General features: G+C 42.2%; 1 protein-coding gene across 3 annotated transcripts in view; it reads right to left on the reverse strand.

The window, feature by feature from the left end:
• tafa5a (TAFA chemokine like family member 5a) overlaps positions 1-15,247 on the reverse strand; it is a 170,057-nt gene that overhangs the window by 15,721 nt on the left and 139,089 nt on the right. For all 3 annotated transcript variants that reach the window (XR_015125603.1, XR_015125604.1, XM_086268321.1), the window contains exon 3: positions 8,598-8,725. Coding sequence is in view for 1 of the 3 variants with exons in the window: in XM_086268321.1 (XP_086124447.1) it covers positions 8,598-8,725 (128 nt within the window). In the remaining 2 variants the exon portion in view is untranslated. The remainder of the gene's footprint in view (positions 1-8,597; positions 8,726-15,247) is intronic.

Raw genomic sequence — 15,247 nt, forward strand, 5'->3', positions numbered from 1 at the left:
TCTCCTCTCCCCAGTGAAAAAGTCTTGATTACAGTAATCACAGTCTTTCTCTCAGTAGGTGCCACTTGTGCTCATAGCTCTCTGCTCAACGCCTAAATACCCCAATCAGGATCGTCCTAATGAAACATATGATTAAGACTTAGTTAGACAACTGAGGATTTTTAGCCATTCCAGTTTTTTTTTTTTTCACTGCTTCCTGCAATGTCTGAAATTGTGGCGCTCTTTAGTCCTTTTTCACGATAACAAGAGCTCTTTTTGTGACTTGCTGTGTAATATTCACTTGAAAATACCGGCTAAGCGGCCTGGCTGTTGGATTTTGTGCAATTATAACCTTCCAAAGCTACTTTGGAAGCGACTGTCCCTGTGTGTGAACTTAACGGGTACTCGAGGGTTTAACAAGAGCATCCGCTTGACTCAAACCAACTTAAAATGACTTAATGTTCTACAATTCTTTACGTCTGACTGGCTCAAATCTCTCTCTCTCTCTCTTTCACTCATGCTGCTCTTTTCTTCTCCTGCGCTGCTTTTCTGCCTCTGTTTTGAATTGTTCCTCTTATCAGGCTGTCACAAAAGCTGGCAGATAACCTGAGGTGAGTTTGCTTTTCTCCTCTAACAGCGTACTCGCTCTGCCTCGTTCTCGCCGAGCTCCCCGCGTCGGCACACGCAGAGAGAGATAGCTCCTTGCGCTGATTCATCTGCCAGTCTAAAATGGTGGAGGGCATGATGCAGAGCATCCTCCTCTCTGGAGAGAGACAGCAGTAGGCCTTTCAGCGAGAGAAGAAGGTATGGAAGATGACTGCTGAGACTACATATCGTTCTGCTAAAAGAGAGGCCCTTTGCAAAGACAGCATTTCACTGTGGTAACTGTGATAAAATGTATGTTCAAACCTTTTAGCATCATGCAGTGTGGAAAGTATTCCGGTACAGTCAAATTAACCCCTCACTGCTGCTAAAGCGTTTCTTTATCTAGCCATTTTTCCCCAGCCCTTTCTTGATACCACGGAAAGCTATGACCAGGATACTGCACACAGAATGAGATCTTTGCAGTACACTAAAGCTAAAATTGAATTTATTGGTTAATATCTTACATGTGCCAGATCTTTTTACACATCTGGCTAAATTGAGAATAAAATAAAAGACAATTAATGTTAATAGGATGGTTTCATACATGACTGACAGAAGCAATATGCCTCATTAAAAAGTCAGCAGCTGGTGATTGATGTATAAACCATTAAAAACCATGAAAAAAGCATGGTTTATAATTTGAATTAGAGTTGTATGCAGTGTCATGTACAACCTCCGTTCCAAAAAAGCATAGGCGGAGCCATATTTACCACTGCGGACAAAAGTCTGTAAATGTCTGCGAACTGAAGAGACCAATTGCTGAACCTCTGGTACACGAACGTTGTCATATTATTGTCTGATACAGGATTCTAACAGCTCAACAGTCCTTTCATTTTCAATTAGTGAAAGGTTTGGACTGCAGGCACCCGAGTTCAGCACCCAGATTCTTGCCATGCTGTTGTAATAGATGTGGTTTAACATTGTCTTCTGGATGGAAGTAATATGTTGCCTAAAACCCATATATACTTTTCAGGATATTCTTGGAACTGTAGCTGTAATTCAAATTGTGATTGGAATAGTACTCTTTCTAACATAACTAACTTAAATGTTTAGTAATGAAAAACATATTATTTGAACAAGTAGCAGAATGGGTAGATTTACACTGGATTTGTATTTTCTGTATTATCAATTGTTACAAAACCATTTTCACCCAGGAGCTCTGCACCGTATCAGGAGAATGAAGTCAGCACATTGTCCGAATGTTTACTTTCTCGGCACATAACATGAGCAATGCTCTGTTCAGGTAAGGCTAGAGTGCTGCGTGGATAGAGCATGCAGGAGGGAGCACGTGAGCACACAGTAGCTTGTTGTAATTCTCTGCACGGTTACTCACTGTAACCTTACCTGGACACAAATGTACATCACACGGACAAGGGAGACTGCAGATTTAACAGTATGACAATACGGTTATTAGATAAGAAAACTGAATTAAATGCCCTGTGCTGCTATTTATATTCTAAACTTTGTTGGCAAGTGTGTGAGGCCAATCAGCAGGGAGATGTGTATAAACTCAGCCATATTAAAAAGCCAGTGCACAGAATGAATGAGCTAGTCATTTGCCAGCACAGTAAAACATTTTGTCACATCAGTTATGTTTTGGCAGATCATTCTCAACTAAAGCTGATGTAAGTGCATATTTATCGCCTTACATTCGTGTGGATATGCTACATATATTGGCAGATGCAATAATATCCTGAGGTAACAGGAAAAAAAAATAAGGTGATGACGAACATGCGGCTCATCAGTGCAGTCGAGTAAATCTCCGGGGAGCTTGTTTACAGTCTTAGAGCTTATTTTTGTAGAATTTCATATTCTGTTAGGTCACTCCTTCAGAGGAGAAACTTGTCATTGTTATCAATGAGAAACCTGATTCTGAAATAAATGATATGCTGGAGCTTCACAGCTCTACCTCTGCTTGATATGCGTCCTATTCAGCTGTGGTTAGAGTGCAACGCTGCTAAAAGTAACCTCCCTCAAAAAACGTCACTGTCAACACCGAGCTACGCACATATCAATCTTCATACGTTTCATCTGGAGCCGGCCTCTGAGAAATCCATACTGTAGTTTTATTGACAGGAACAACTGTGTACTCTCCAAAGCAGGGTCAGAGTAAGATAAATGCCTGGAGAGAGAGGGGATGAGGGGGAGGATGAGAGGAAAAACCGAAAAGAGAAAACGCCTGAATGCCTGGGAACGAGACAGGCGGCAGGCGAGGAAGTTATTTTTACTCCGAAGCACATCAAACGGTGACCGCTGAGATGAGTGACGTTGTGTAGGTCGAGAGAGGACGCGCGGCATTACGTCTAATCTTCCTTGCAACTCACGCTGCTGTGTTGCCGAGTAAAGTTAGAGAGGAGGTCAGCGGCGTCACCCTGAACAACAAGCCCCTCCCTCCCCCAAACCCTCTGGTTGACAGAGAAAACACAAACTCCCAAACATTTGACCAATACACGCAAACTGCCTTTTGACATTTGTTCAAAATAACCCTTTATGGGGTTACGGGGGCTGAGTCAGATTGACTTGGCTTAGTCAAATACCCATGAGGGATATGTCTGTTTGTCTGCATTGATGTTTTGGGGTTTTTTCGCACAAACACCTGATGGACAGGTCAGACATGCTCACTGGACCGTGCACAGCTAACAGTCAACCTTGGGCAACAGTGGGGCGGCTGCAGTTTGGGTTTAACCTTGAAAAGCCTCAGGGAAGGCGCTATTTGTTCAAAGTTAAACATGGAAGGGAGTAAATGGTTTTTATTTTTGTGAGTGATTCCCCTTTGGGTGAGCAGATAACAAGAGGTTATTGTCATTTTTGGGCTTGCTAGAATTGCCCTTAAACTTAAGCCTGAGAAGTAAAGGTAATTTTAGAGATTTCTCCATGTGACTGAGTTTGAAGGTGTTGAAAAAATTCATACATTTTAAGAAGAGTTTTAAACAATGACCCGAGTCTGCTTGTTGCCAGTTATTATACTCCCTGACAGTGAAAGCTGGTAGAACCCACGTAAACACACACACACACACACGCGGACTGGCACAGATGAGTGCGCATAGCTGTCCAGCCATTTGACTGGCTGTCACCAAGTTTAAAGTAGCCAATGAAGCACGCACGAAATACCTGTCACATCCTGCGGATGAGAACTACATTGAGTGACATCCTGAGCAGGATAAGAAAAGTACATGTAGGCCAGAGCATGCAGGGCTACCCTGTGCAACAAAGTAGGGGTACATGGTCACGGATACCAGTATGGAAAACCCACAATAGCAGTCATCAGTTAGAGCCCGTTAGCATGCAAGCCTGAATGCACATGCCATTAGCCTTTTGGTCACACTGTGAGCACCAAGATTTGCAACACCTCATACAATATTTTATCTGACACGTATAATAAATGTTACAGCTACAGTGTGTGCATGCAGCATGTGTGTGGGATAACCTGCCCAGATAACAAGCTGCACTGTAGCTGGAACTTGTAACGGCTGTCACCGCAGTCTCCGCAACTGGGTTAACGTTCGGGTTTGTGTCTGGGCACGGGGAGACGCACATGACTCACAACACAGGAAGGAAACCTGATAGCAAACCATTCAGCATTTTTATATTTTATGCATTCTGTATTTACATGTTTGTTTTCTCGACAGGAAGGAATAAACAAGTTAGTCAGCTGATGACTAAATCATGACAGATGCATTAATGATACACCACTGGTCCTCAGTGTTCACGCATTGACATTCACAGATAGGGCAGTTATGTGTGTGTGTACGAGTGTGTGTGTGTTGCGTAACATGTTTCTCAAGCGAGACCTCTTTAATTGCCACAGTATAGACTCCGTGCATACAGGCGGGAGAGCAACAGTGTTTATGCTTCTTGTAAAGCAGATGTGGGGGTTGAAATCAATGGGAGGATGGTGTTTGTTGGGTAAGGAGGAGAAAGGAGGGGTGGAATAGAGGGTGAAGTGGAGAGGAGGAGACTTGGAGAGCTGGATGCAGTGGTGTAGAGGACAGGCGGGTAAATGAATTGGTGTCATCTTAGCTAGTAGAAGCCGTGGCTTCCCATCTGCTGCCATCATTAACAGTAAGAGCGTCCCTAATTTAAGCTAATTGCTGACATCGAGGAAGTAAACAAAGCGCGTTCAGTTTGGAGATGAGCTGAAGACAAGGAGGGTGAAAAGAAACATTTTCAGGAGGCTGTGAAATGGTTCCAGACTGCACTTGAAATCTTGTCAAGTACAGTCTTGAAAGAGGTGCTGAAACAGAGCTTAAATGGCTATGCTAAACAGGGCTACATCATTTTTTTCAAATAAGCAACAAGGATGATAAATTCATTTTCTTGCATTACCTAAGTGCGTTGTTTAGAGCTGCACTAATGAATATTTATATAATGTATACAATATATTATGAACGGTCCATTTATAATACAAAAGATTGTTGCCTGTAATGACTATCTATCTTGCCTCCCTGCAATTTTTTCCTTAGCTTAATGTATCATTTTAGCATCTTTCAACTCAGTGTTCAGAGACCATAGTGTTGGGTAACATTTATAGTATATTCCAGTTACCTACTCTGTATAAATATATTAAATGTTTTCCACATTAATTTAAAATATGCCAAAATGACTGTATGAATACAAGTTATTGTTTATCTGCCATTTGAAAGAGCTATGAAACTATGAAATAATACTGTTTTTTGAAAAACATTTTTGTCATTCCATGAGCTAGCTGAAAGTGAACAAAAAAGGCTAACAAATATGAAATTGCAAAGATATGTTAGTATTTTTTTTATATAATGTTTATCTGTGCAGACAGTACAAAAAATCTGATAAGGCAATATATGTTTAGAAACTTCCTTTACTTTAGCCAACATGGCTTAAGTAAAGCATGGTTTCAGTATCCTTTGCTAATGTTAGCTGTATTGTATTTTGTAGTATGTTAATTTCTCAGGGACCATGTACAAGAACTGCTTCTTGTAATCTTCTACAAGAAGACATGCCTTGTACTACATTTAACTATTAGCTGATTTTAATCCTACTAGCTAATTTTCTTCCTACTTGCTAATCGTACTAGTAAGTTACTGTAGTTAGCGATGCAAAATTACTCTCTTTTTTTTCTGAGTGATTTGTATTTTACTTTAATGCAACCTGCATTCTGTCAAAATGCTTCAGCTTTATTTATAGAAATATGGTAGAGTAAAACATCTGGGTATCTCACTTCCGACAAATGCTTGCACCACAGTAACTACTGCTATCACTTTACCGGTGTCCATACATGTGTCCATAGGTCAGTTTTCTATTCAGCAGCTTATGTAAACTCAGTTCTAAGCTGTACAGGTAGCATCTTTGAATGCTTTTTCTTTTCTTAATTTTTTTGTTTGTTTTCTTGCACAAACAACTGACACAGTGCACAGTCAATAGAGAAACTTAAAATGTGTCTGTAACTGTAAAATCCAAAGGAATACTCTTATTGGCCACTTTATTAGCTATCCCTGTTATATTGCTCGCTAATGCAAATATCTAATCTACTAATCATATATTAGCAATTCAATGCATTTAGGTAGGTAGGTGGACACTGTATAGACCACCTGTTGGAGCATCAGATTGTGGAAGAAAGGTGATTTAAGAGGCTTTGAACTTGTTTGTTTGCTGTTTTGTTGGTGCTGGCACTTTCTAATGCAACCATCTCTAGGATTTACAGAAAATCCCAAAATGATGAGACAAAAAAATCTAGTGGGCAGCAGTTCTCTGGGTTAAGCTTTTCTGGGTCAAGGCAGCAGTTACTCAAAAAACCAGTTGTTACAACCGAGGTATGTACATCACACAACATGTTGAACCCTGAACCAGATGGGCTGCAAGCAGCAGAGGACTACACCAGTTTTTGTGTTAAGTAGATTGACTGACAGAATGTATAACATTATATAACATTTTTTTATATTCTTTAAATCCATGAAAAAGCGTTGTAAAATTGAAACTTCAAGTGTTTCACATTGAAAATCCAGATTCTTAAAGGGTTCTGAAGTAGCCCAATCACTGTCTAATGTCAATAACAGTAAAAATGTTTCAAGCCAAATAACTGAGGCTGAAAACAGTGATTTGAAATGGCTTTGCTATGCTTGCAGATCAGAGCTTTTATTGAGAACAAAGCTGTACTGTACAGGGTGGGCCATTTATATGGATACACCGTAATAAAATGGGAATGGTTGGTGATGTTAAAGTCCTGTTTGTGGCACATTAGTATATGTGAGGGGCAAACTCCTCAAGATGGGTGGTGACCATGGTGGCCATTTAGAAGTCGGCCATCTTGGATACAACTTTTGTTTTTTCAATAGGAAGAAGGCCATGTGACACATCAAACTTATTGGTAATGTCACAAGAAAAACAATGGTGTGCTTGGTTTCAACGTAACTTTATTCTTTCATGAGTTATTTACAAGTTTCTCTTTGTTCACAGCCATTGACATGTCGAAGAGGTTAACACGTGAGGACGTCAGGTGCGGATCGAAATTGTGTTGATATCTGGTGAACGCAGTAACCGGGTTATTGCAGCAGATTTCCATGCAAGACACCCTACGAGACCACCGATCTCCCATGCTACAGTTAGCAAAGTGCTTGCTAAGTTTCGTGAAACTGGCTCAGTGTTGGATTTGTCAAAATGTGGACGCAAGAAAACTGTCACTAATGAAGAAACATCAGTGGCTGTCCTAGCTTCATTCAGCAAGAGCCCACAGCGTAGCACTTGCCGCATGTCACTGGAGAGTGGCATTAGTCGAACATCCCTTCGGCGGGTATTAGCTATTCACAAATGGCACCCTTACAAACTCCAGCTACTGCAGCATCTCAACGAGGATGACCCAGATCGGCGCACAGCATTTGCAGAATGGGCAAAACAAAAATTGGAACAGGACCCTCAGTTCACGCAGAAGATTTTGTTCAGTGATGAGGCAAACTTTTATGTGAATGGTGAAGTTAACAAACAAAACCACCGCTATTGGTCTGACACTAATCCACATTGGATGGATCCCTCCAAGACTGTTGGAACAACAAAAGTGATGGTTTGGTGTGGTATATGGGGTACAAAGATAGTGGGTCCATTCTTCATCAATGGAAACCTCAAGGTTGCTGGATATTTGAAATTGCTACATGATGATGTGTTTCCCTCTTTATGCACTTAAGCTGGCACGTTCCCTGAGTTTTTCCAGCAAGACGGTGCACCACCACATTGTGGGTGCCAGGTCCGAGCATTCCTAGATGAACAGTTTCCTGGAAAGTGGATTGGTCGTCGTGGGCCAGTTGAATGGCCCCCAAGGTCTCCCGATCTGACCCCCTTAGACTTTTATCTTTGGGGTCATCTGAAGACAATTGTCTATGGTGTGAAGATACGAGATGTGCGGCTCCTGAAACTACAGATAATTGATGCCTGTGCTGGCATTTCTCCAACGGTGTTGCGATTAGTGTGTCAAGAGAGGGAGAAGAGGGTTGCATTGACAATCCAACACAATGGGCAGCACATTGAACACATTTTATAAGTGGTCAGAAACTTGTAAATAACTCATGAAAGAATAAAGTTACGTTGAAACCAAGCACACCATTGCTTTTCTTGTGACATTACCAATACGTTTGATGTGTCACATGGCCCTCTTCCTATTGAAAAAACAAAAGTTGTATCCAAGATGGCCGACTTCTAAATGGCCACCATGGTCACCACCCATCATGAGGAGTTTGTCCCCTCACATATACTAATGTGCCACAAACAGGACTTTAATACCACCAACCATTCCCAAGTTATTACGGTGTTATTACGGTAAATGGCCCACCCTGTACAATGAGTCAGCTTGTCAAAAAGCTCTCTTAACCTTTACTTTTTAATTACTGTTATTTTGTTTTAAAAAAGCGTCCTTGGTTTGGTTGTACACTTCAGTTGGTTTTCTAAGCACATCGACCAGCTTGTGAGTGGTTTTGTGTAACCTGAGGCACTAAAAGAGAGCCTGAACTCACCGTAGTGGTTTTAACTCGGCCTCCGGGCTGCGTACAAGTCCAGCCAGATCTATTGACTAACAGGTCGCAACCCTCGTCCTCCAAACATGGCACCATCTCACACCATTGCTTTTTCCGAACAATACCAGCTGCGGAGGAGACACAGAGAGAAAAAGAGTGATTAGGAGAGTGACCTGGGGGGGTTGGGGGGTGAAATAAACAGATGAAGAGAAATGATAGGGAGAAGTCAATGCAAAGATGTAACGATTAAGACAGAAGAAGAGCGGGTTGGGGAATGACAGATGGAGGAAGACAGATACGGGCAAAGTTATAACAGGATTGAAAAATGATGGAAAAGCAGAGATGTGAAAAAAATGTAGAAATATAAATGGAAAAAAGAAGGAGCAATGTGGTGGTGGTGGGGTGAGAGATGAGATGTGGAGGTAGATGAAGAGCAATGAAGTAAAGGGACAATTGAGAGGTATGAACGCAGACGATGACAGTGAGAGATGAGGGAAAGATGGGGAGAATCAGACAGATGGAGTGAAATGGAGAGAGCTGTGATCAGTCAGGTAAATAAAATCAAACATCTCAAATGATATTTAGGAGGCTTTACAGCCATCTTGCCTTCAGCAACATTTCAACCAGGATGATATATTTTGTTAGCACGCCACCTAAATTTTTACCACAAGGGATTTAAAAAACAAAATAAAAACAATTCATATGTTAAATACAGTTGGAACAATCTGGGACATTCAGTGCACATTTTGTCATAGCTGTATGACAAATGTTTTTCCAGCACTGCTCTGCTTTATTGAAGTTTCAGACTCCAGTTAGTTAGTTTCTACTCGTCTCTCAAAAGCAATAGGATTCAGCCCATTACATAGAGGCTGAACACGTACTAGGCTTCACTGACAGACTGAGACACAGTGACAAGACTGATAAATGTATTGACAACTGAAGCAGGCTTCTGTCAATTCAAAGAGAGTGTTGTTGGAGGTGCAATGTATTCTTTCACTTGCACTTACGCTGGCATAGGTTCCCAGTCATCCCTGTCTTTAGTGCTTGAGTTGAAGGCAAATAGCATCTTATTTTAATTCTACTTTTTCTAGTGAATATTGGAGATTTTTTGTTTGTTTTGGACATTCTTAATATATTTTGTGTCCCAAAAAGGGGCAGTACTGCTGCTCACTGCTTTGAGCAGGTCCTTGTTGCATTGCAGGCATTATGTGTTACACTGTCACACTATTTGGCTATCTATCCACAGTAATGTGAAAAGAAATGTTGTGTTTTTTTGCTTGGAAAATACAAGACAAACACAGAGTTTGTTCAATTCTAATAGTCAACACTCAGTGTGACCACCTGTTTTTCAGTTTTATTGTCTTTTCCTTTAAATAGTCTTCAGAATATTTCTCCAGGCTTCTTAAAAGACATTCAAAGCTCTTCTTTGGATGTTGGCTACCTTTTGTTCTGTTCTCTGTCAAGATGATTCCACAATGCTTCAACAATGTTGAAATCCCGGCTCTAGGAAGACCAATCAATGATTGACTATTTAAATTTGTGTTTTATTATCCAGGCTGAAATGCAGCCCCAAACATGACGGCACCTCCACCGTGTTTTGCAGATGATTGTAGACACTCACTGGTGTTACTCTCTTGAGCTCCTCCGTACATACTGATGAAGGTATGTGGATTTATCACTCTATAAGACCTGTTTCCAACAATTTTCAGATCAGTCCTTGTATAATTTTGCATATTTTAGATTTTTCATGAATGGCTGCTTGGCAGCCACCTTACACTGAGGTCATTTCTTATGAGGCTGACAAGCTGAAGGGCCAGATGTGTCTCTCAGATCCTGTGTCAGGTCTTTGCTGGATATTTTTTCCCTTTTCTTAAGGACATGGCTTTCAGGTCCAGTTCATCTGCTGTAGATAGTACTATATCACTTTTGTCCTCCACTTGTTCAGTTTCCTCAGATTTCTTTTATTAAGGGCACATTGCACACCATACTGAGTTATGCCAAGTTTTGGAATCACCTTGTTGGAGCTAAAATATTATTATTATGCCTGTCAAACTGTGTTATCATCGGTATCATTTTCTGTAGATTTAAATAAAGAAATCAGAAACAAATTATGTGATTTTGCCACAGACTGGTTGTAACAAAGTATCTAAAGATACAATTTGGAATTGGTTCTTTGCTCAGTTTTTCTGTTATGTATGGATGCGTCTCTTTTTTGTGCTTGAATAGGTCAGTTTTATGTAGCTTAAAGATTAAAAATACATTCCTCTGAAAATGTTCAAAAAAGCAGATAATGTCCAAAGAAAAAGTTTAGAAAGCTGGAGAAGTGTTGCTCAAAACCACTTTAAGATATTGCACGACAGTCTGACTCACTGGAAGGAAAACATAATGAAATGGGTGGCTAGAGATATTTGCGCAGTACTTTTAAAATTCGGATTAAATGGTTTTTCATCACAAAAGAACCCCGTAATTGTATTTATCCTGACGTACAAACACGGCCATCCAATAGGTAATTTTAATATCTGCAGTTTTCAATTGTAAATAAGCTTCCGTTCAGGGGTTCAGCCTATTTCTTACTGAGTTTTCGACTGTAAGTCATCCATCATATAGCCCCACTAAGTTATCAGGAGTCTTTATTGTCTTCAGCTGCAGCAGAAGTTTGTGAGTTATAGAAAATCAGACAAGATATATGCAGCTAGCTGCTTTCTGTGACAGGCCATGCTGCAGAATGAATCATCAATAAGCATCATCAAAGGATCACAAATTTACATTAAACTCGTGGCTTTGGAAAAGAGCCTCTATGATAACATATTAGCACCAGATTGCATAATAGCAGCCCGGATGAATTTACTGAATATTAAATGAGTAAATGAATGAATATTTCATTTTCATGTCTGGCATTTACATGTCCCATCCCTTACTAATGTGTTATTCAGACACGTTACCTAACAACAAACCAAACACAAGGGGCAGTACCCTCCATGGAGAAGGAGGCTAGAGGGCAAGATCAAAGTAGCACGGAGAGAGGTTAGCCAACTAACGGAGTTGCAGAAAGGTGCGACGAATAAGGTGCCTAAGAAATACAGCAAGCTGTCCATACCTGAGGCCTTGGAAACTGCCAAGCAAAGACTCACAGCCTTGGCCAGCCGCTTGAGGAGGTACACCAGAGAGATAGAAGGCAGGAGAATAAACCAGCTGTTCTCCACAGAACCAGCAAAGGTGTACTCTCAGTGGCAAGGGAACAATAAGAGAACAGCACCACCAAGGCTGGAGACGGAGCAATACTGGAAGAGCATATGGGAGAAGGATGCAACCCATAACGGCAATGCTCAGTGGCTAGAGGATCTGAGGGCAGACCACAGCGACCTCCCTGAACAGGGTCCAGTAACCATCACAGTGGCAGATATCCAAGAAAGGGTCTCCAGTATGAAGAGTTGGACAGCACCAGGGCCCGACATGGTTCACGCCTACTGGCTGAAGAAGCTAACTGCACTCCACGAGCGTCTGGCAGCACAAATGAACCAGCTGCTAGTTAACGAGAGACACCCGGAATGGCTAACTGAAGGCCGGACGGTCCTGATCCCCAAGGACCCCAAGAAGGGACCGGTCCCCTCCAACTACCGACCAATAACCTGCCTCAGTACTACATGGAAGCTCCTGTCAGGCATCATATCGGCTAAGATGAACAGGCACATGGGTCAATACATGAGCGGGACACAGAAAGGAATTGGCAAGAATACCAGAGGCGCAAAACACCAGCTACTGGTAGACAGAACAATCAGCCGAGACTGCAAGACCAGACTGACCAACCTGTGCACTGCCTGGATTGATTACAAGAAGGCCTATGACTCAATGCCCCACAGCTGGATACTGGAATGCCTAGAATTGTACAAGATCAATGGGACCCTAAGAGCCTTCATCAGGAACTCAATGGGGATGTGGCGTACAACACTAGAGGCCAACTCCAAGCCCATAGCACAAGTCACCATCAAGTGCGGGATCTACCAAGGAGATGCTCTGTCCCCACTGCTGTTCTGCATAGGCCTGAACCCCCTCAGTGAGATCATTAACAAGACTGGCTACGGATACCGACTACGGAACGGAGCAGTTGTCAGCCACCTCCTGTACATGGATGACATCAAGCTGTATGCCAAGAGTGAACGAGACATCGATTCACTGATCCACACTACCAGGCTATACAGCAATGACATTGGAATGTCGTTCGGACTGGAGAAGTGTAGTCGGATGGTAACAAAGAGAGGGAAGGTAGTCAGAACTGAGGGGATTGAACTACCAGAAGGCAACATTGCAGACATAGAGGACAGTTACAAGTACTTGGGGATCCCGCAGGCGAATGGGAACCATGAAGAGGCCGCTAGAAAAGCTGCAACCACCAAGTACCTGCAGAGGGTCAGGCAAGTCCTGAGGAGTCAGCTGAATGGTAAGAACAAGATCCGGGCCATCAACACGTACGCCCTGCCCGTGATCAGGTACCCTGCTGGGGTAATAGGCTGGCCAAAGGAGGAGATAGAAGCCACTGACATAAAGACAAGAAAGCTCCTTACCATGCATGGAGGGTTTCACCCCAAGTCCAGCACCCTGAGGCTGTACGCTAAGCGGAAGGAAGGGGGCCGGGGACTGGTGAGTGTCAGCACCACAGTCCAGGATGAGACAACGAACATCCAAGAATACATTGGGAAGATGGCCCCAACTGACCGAGTGCTCAGTGAATACCTCAGGCAGCAGAAACCCAAGAAAGAGGAGGTAGACGAGGAACTATCATGGAAGGACAGGGCCCTGCACGGTATGTACCACCGGCAGATAGAGGAGGTGGCTGATATCCAGAAATCCTACCAGTGGCTGGACAAAGCTGGACTGAAAGACAGCACAGAGGCACTAATCATGGCAGCACAAGAACAAGCTCTGAGCACAAGATCCATAGAGGCTGGGGTCTATCACACCAGGCAAGACCCCAGGTGCAGGCTGTGTAAAGATGCCCCAGAGACAATCCAGCACATAACAGCAGGGTGCAAGATGCTAGCAGGCAAGGCATACATGGAACGCCATAACCAAGTGGCCGGCATAGTGTACAAGAACATCTGTGCCGAGTATAACCTGGAAGTCCCGAGGTCAAAATGGGAGATGCCCCCAAGGGTGGTGGAGAATGACCGAGCTAAGATCCTGTGGGACTTCCAGATACAGACGGACAAAATGGTGGTGGCTAACCAACCGGACATAGTGGTGGTAGACAAACAGAAGAAGACGGCCGTAGTGATCGATGTAGCGGTTCCGAATGACAGCAATATCAGGAAGAAGGAACACGAGAAGCTGGAGAAATACCAAGGGCTCAGAGAAGAGCTCGAGAGGATGTGGAGGGTGAAGGTAACGGTGGTCCCCGTGGTAATCGGAGCACTAGGTGTGGTGACTCCCAAGCTAGGCGAGTGGCTCCAGCAGATCCCGGGAACAACATCGGAGATCTCTGTCCAGAAGAGCGCAGTCCTGGGAACAGCTAAGATACTGCGCAGGACCCTCAAGCTCCCAGGCCTCTGGTAGAGGACCCGAGCTTGACGGATAAACCGCCCGCAGGGGCGTGCTGGGTGTTAAATATTATATATATATATATATATATATATATATATATATATATATGATATTCTGTAACTCTGTAACTTCTGTCGGTGCTGTGCTTTTGGAAACCGAATTTCCCAGAGGAACCCACCCGAGGGATTACCGTAATAAAGTCTTATCTTATCTTATCTTATCTTATCTTATCTTATCTTATCTTCAAATTTCATCCATCTACGCAACATCGTCGGAAGCATGTTTCCTTTCCTGTGTTTTAGAAAGATATTAAGAAAGTGGAAAAACGCAGTCAAAATGACATCAAATTGAAGCTGCATTCCCAATCGCAACTCCAATCAGGAACATGAACTTTTTAAACAACATTTGTCATAAACTGTGATGTAAAGGACAATTTGAAATCTGTTTAACTCAAAACGTGAAAATATCCGGTGACATTAAACGTGCCCCGTGCGGATTTCCTTATAAACAAACATTATTATTGTAAACAAAAGCTTGACAAGATTTCTCAAAAATAATGGCTGCTGGAGGAAAAATAGATAATAAAAGAAAAAAACAAACAAACTAAGGGTCATTATGTATGTGGTGCAATAGGTTGCTTTTACAAACCCCTTTAAAGATAAGGTGTTTAATCAAGGCCTCGTGGTTTGGCTTGGCTCTCAATCTTTACAACTGAAAAACTGTGTTTGAGAAAAAATATTAAAGGATGAAAACCATGCAACACACATCCACATGAACATGTAAATCAGAGCCACAAAAATGAAAAGGAGATGAACTGAGACAGATAGATGAGAATGGATGAAGTCAAAGTAGAGGAAGAGCGTATCTAGATAACATTCTTGACCATTACAGGATATGGGCGAGATAAAGTAAGAAGGATACATTCATACTCATATCAGTATGCATTTATGGATTGAAAATTGTATTCTTTAATGGGTAACAGTGAAACCTAGAATGAATTGTAGTGAAAACATACATCATATTTTTTTCACGGCGTATTCACTGTCTTATAAAACGGGTGGGAATTGTGCTCGCTTCCGTATCTATAAATTTTCCCGAAGGGCACCTTCAGT

The sequence above is a fragment of the Aulonocara sp. 'chitande type north' Nkhata Bay genome, linkage group LG17, assembly GCF_057382095.1.
Source record: "Aulonocara sp. 'chitande type north' Nkhata Bay isolate Kocher_YH1m ecotype deep benthic linkage group LG17, A_spYH_male_GT1.1, whole genome shotgun sequence".
In the NCBI taxonomy this organism is placed as follows: Eukaryota; Metazoa; Chordata; class Actinopteri; order Cichliformes; family Cichlidae; genus Aulonocara; species Aulonocara sp. 'chitande type north' Nkhata Bay.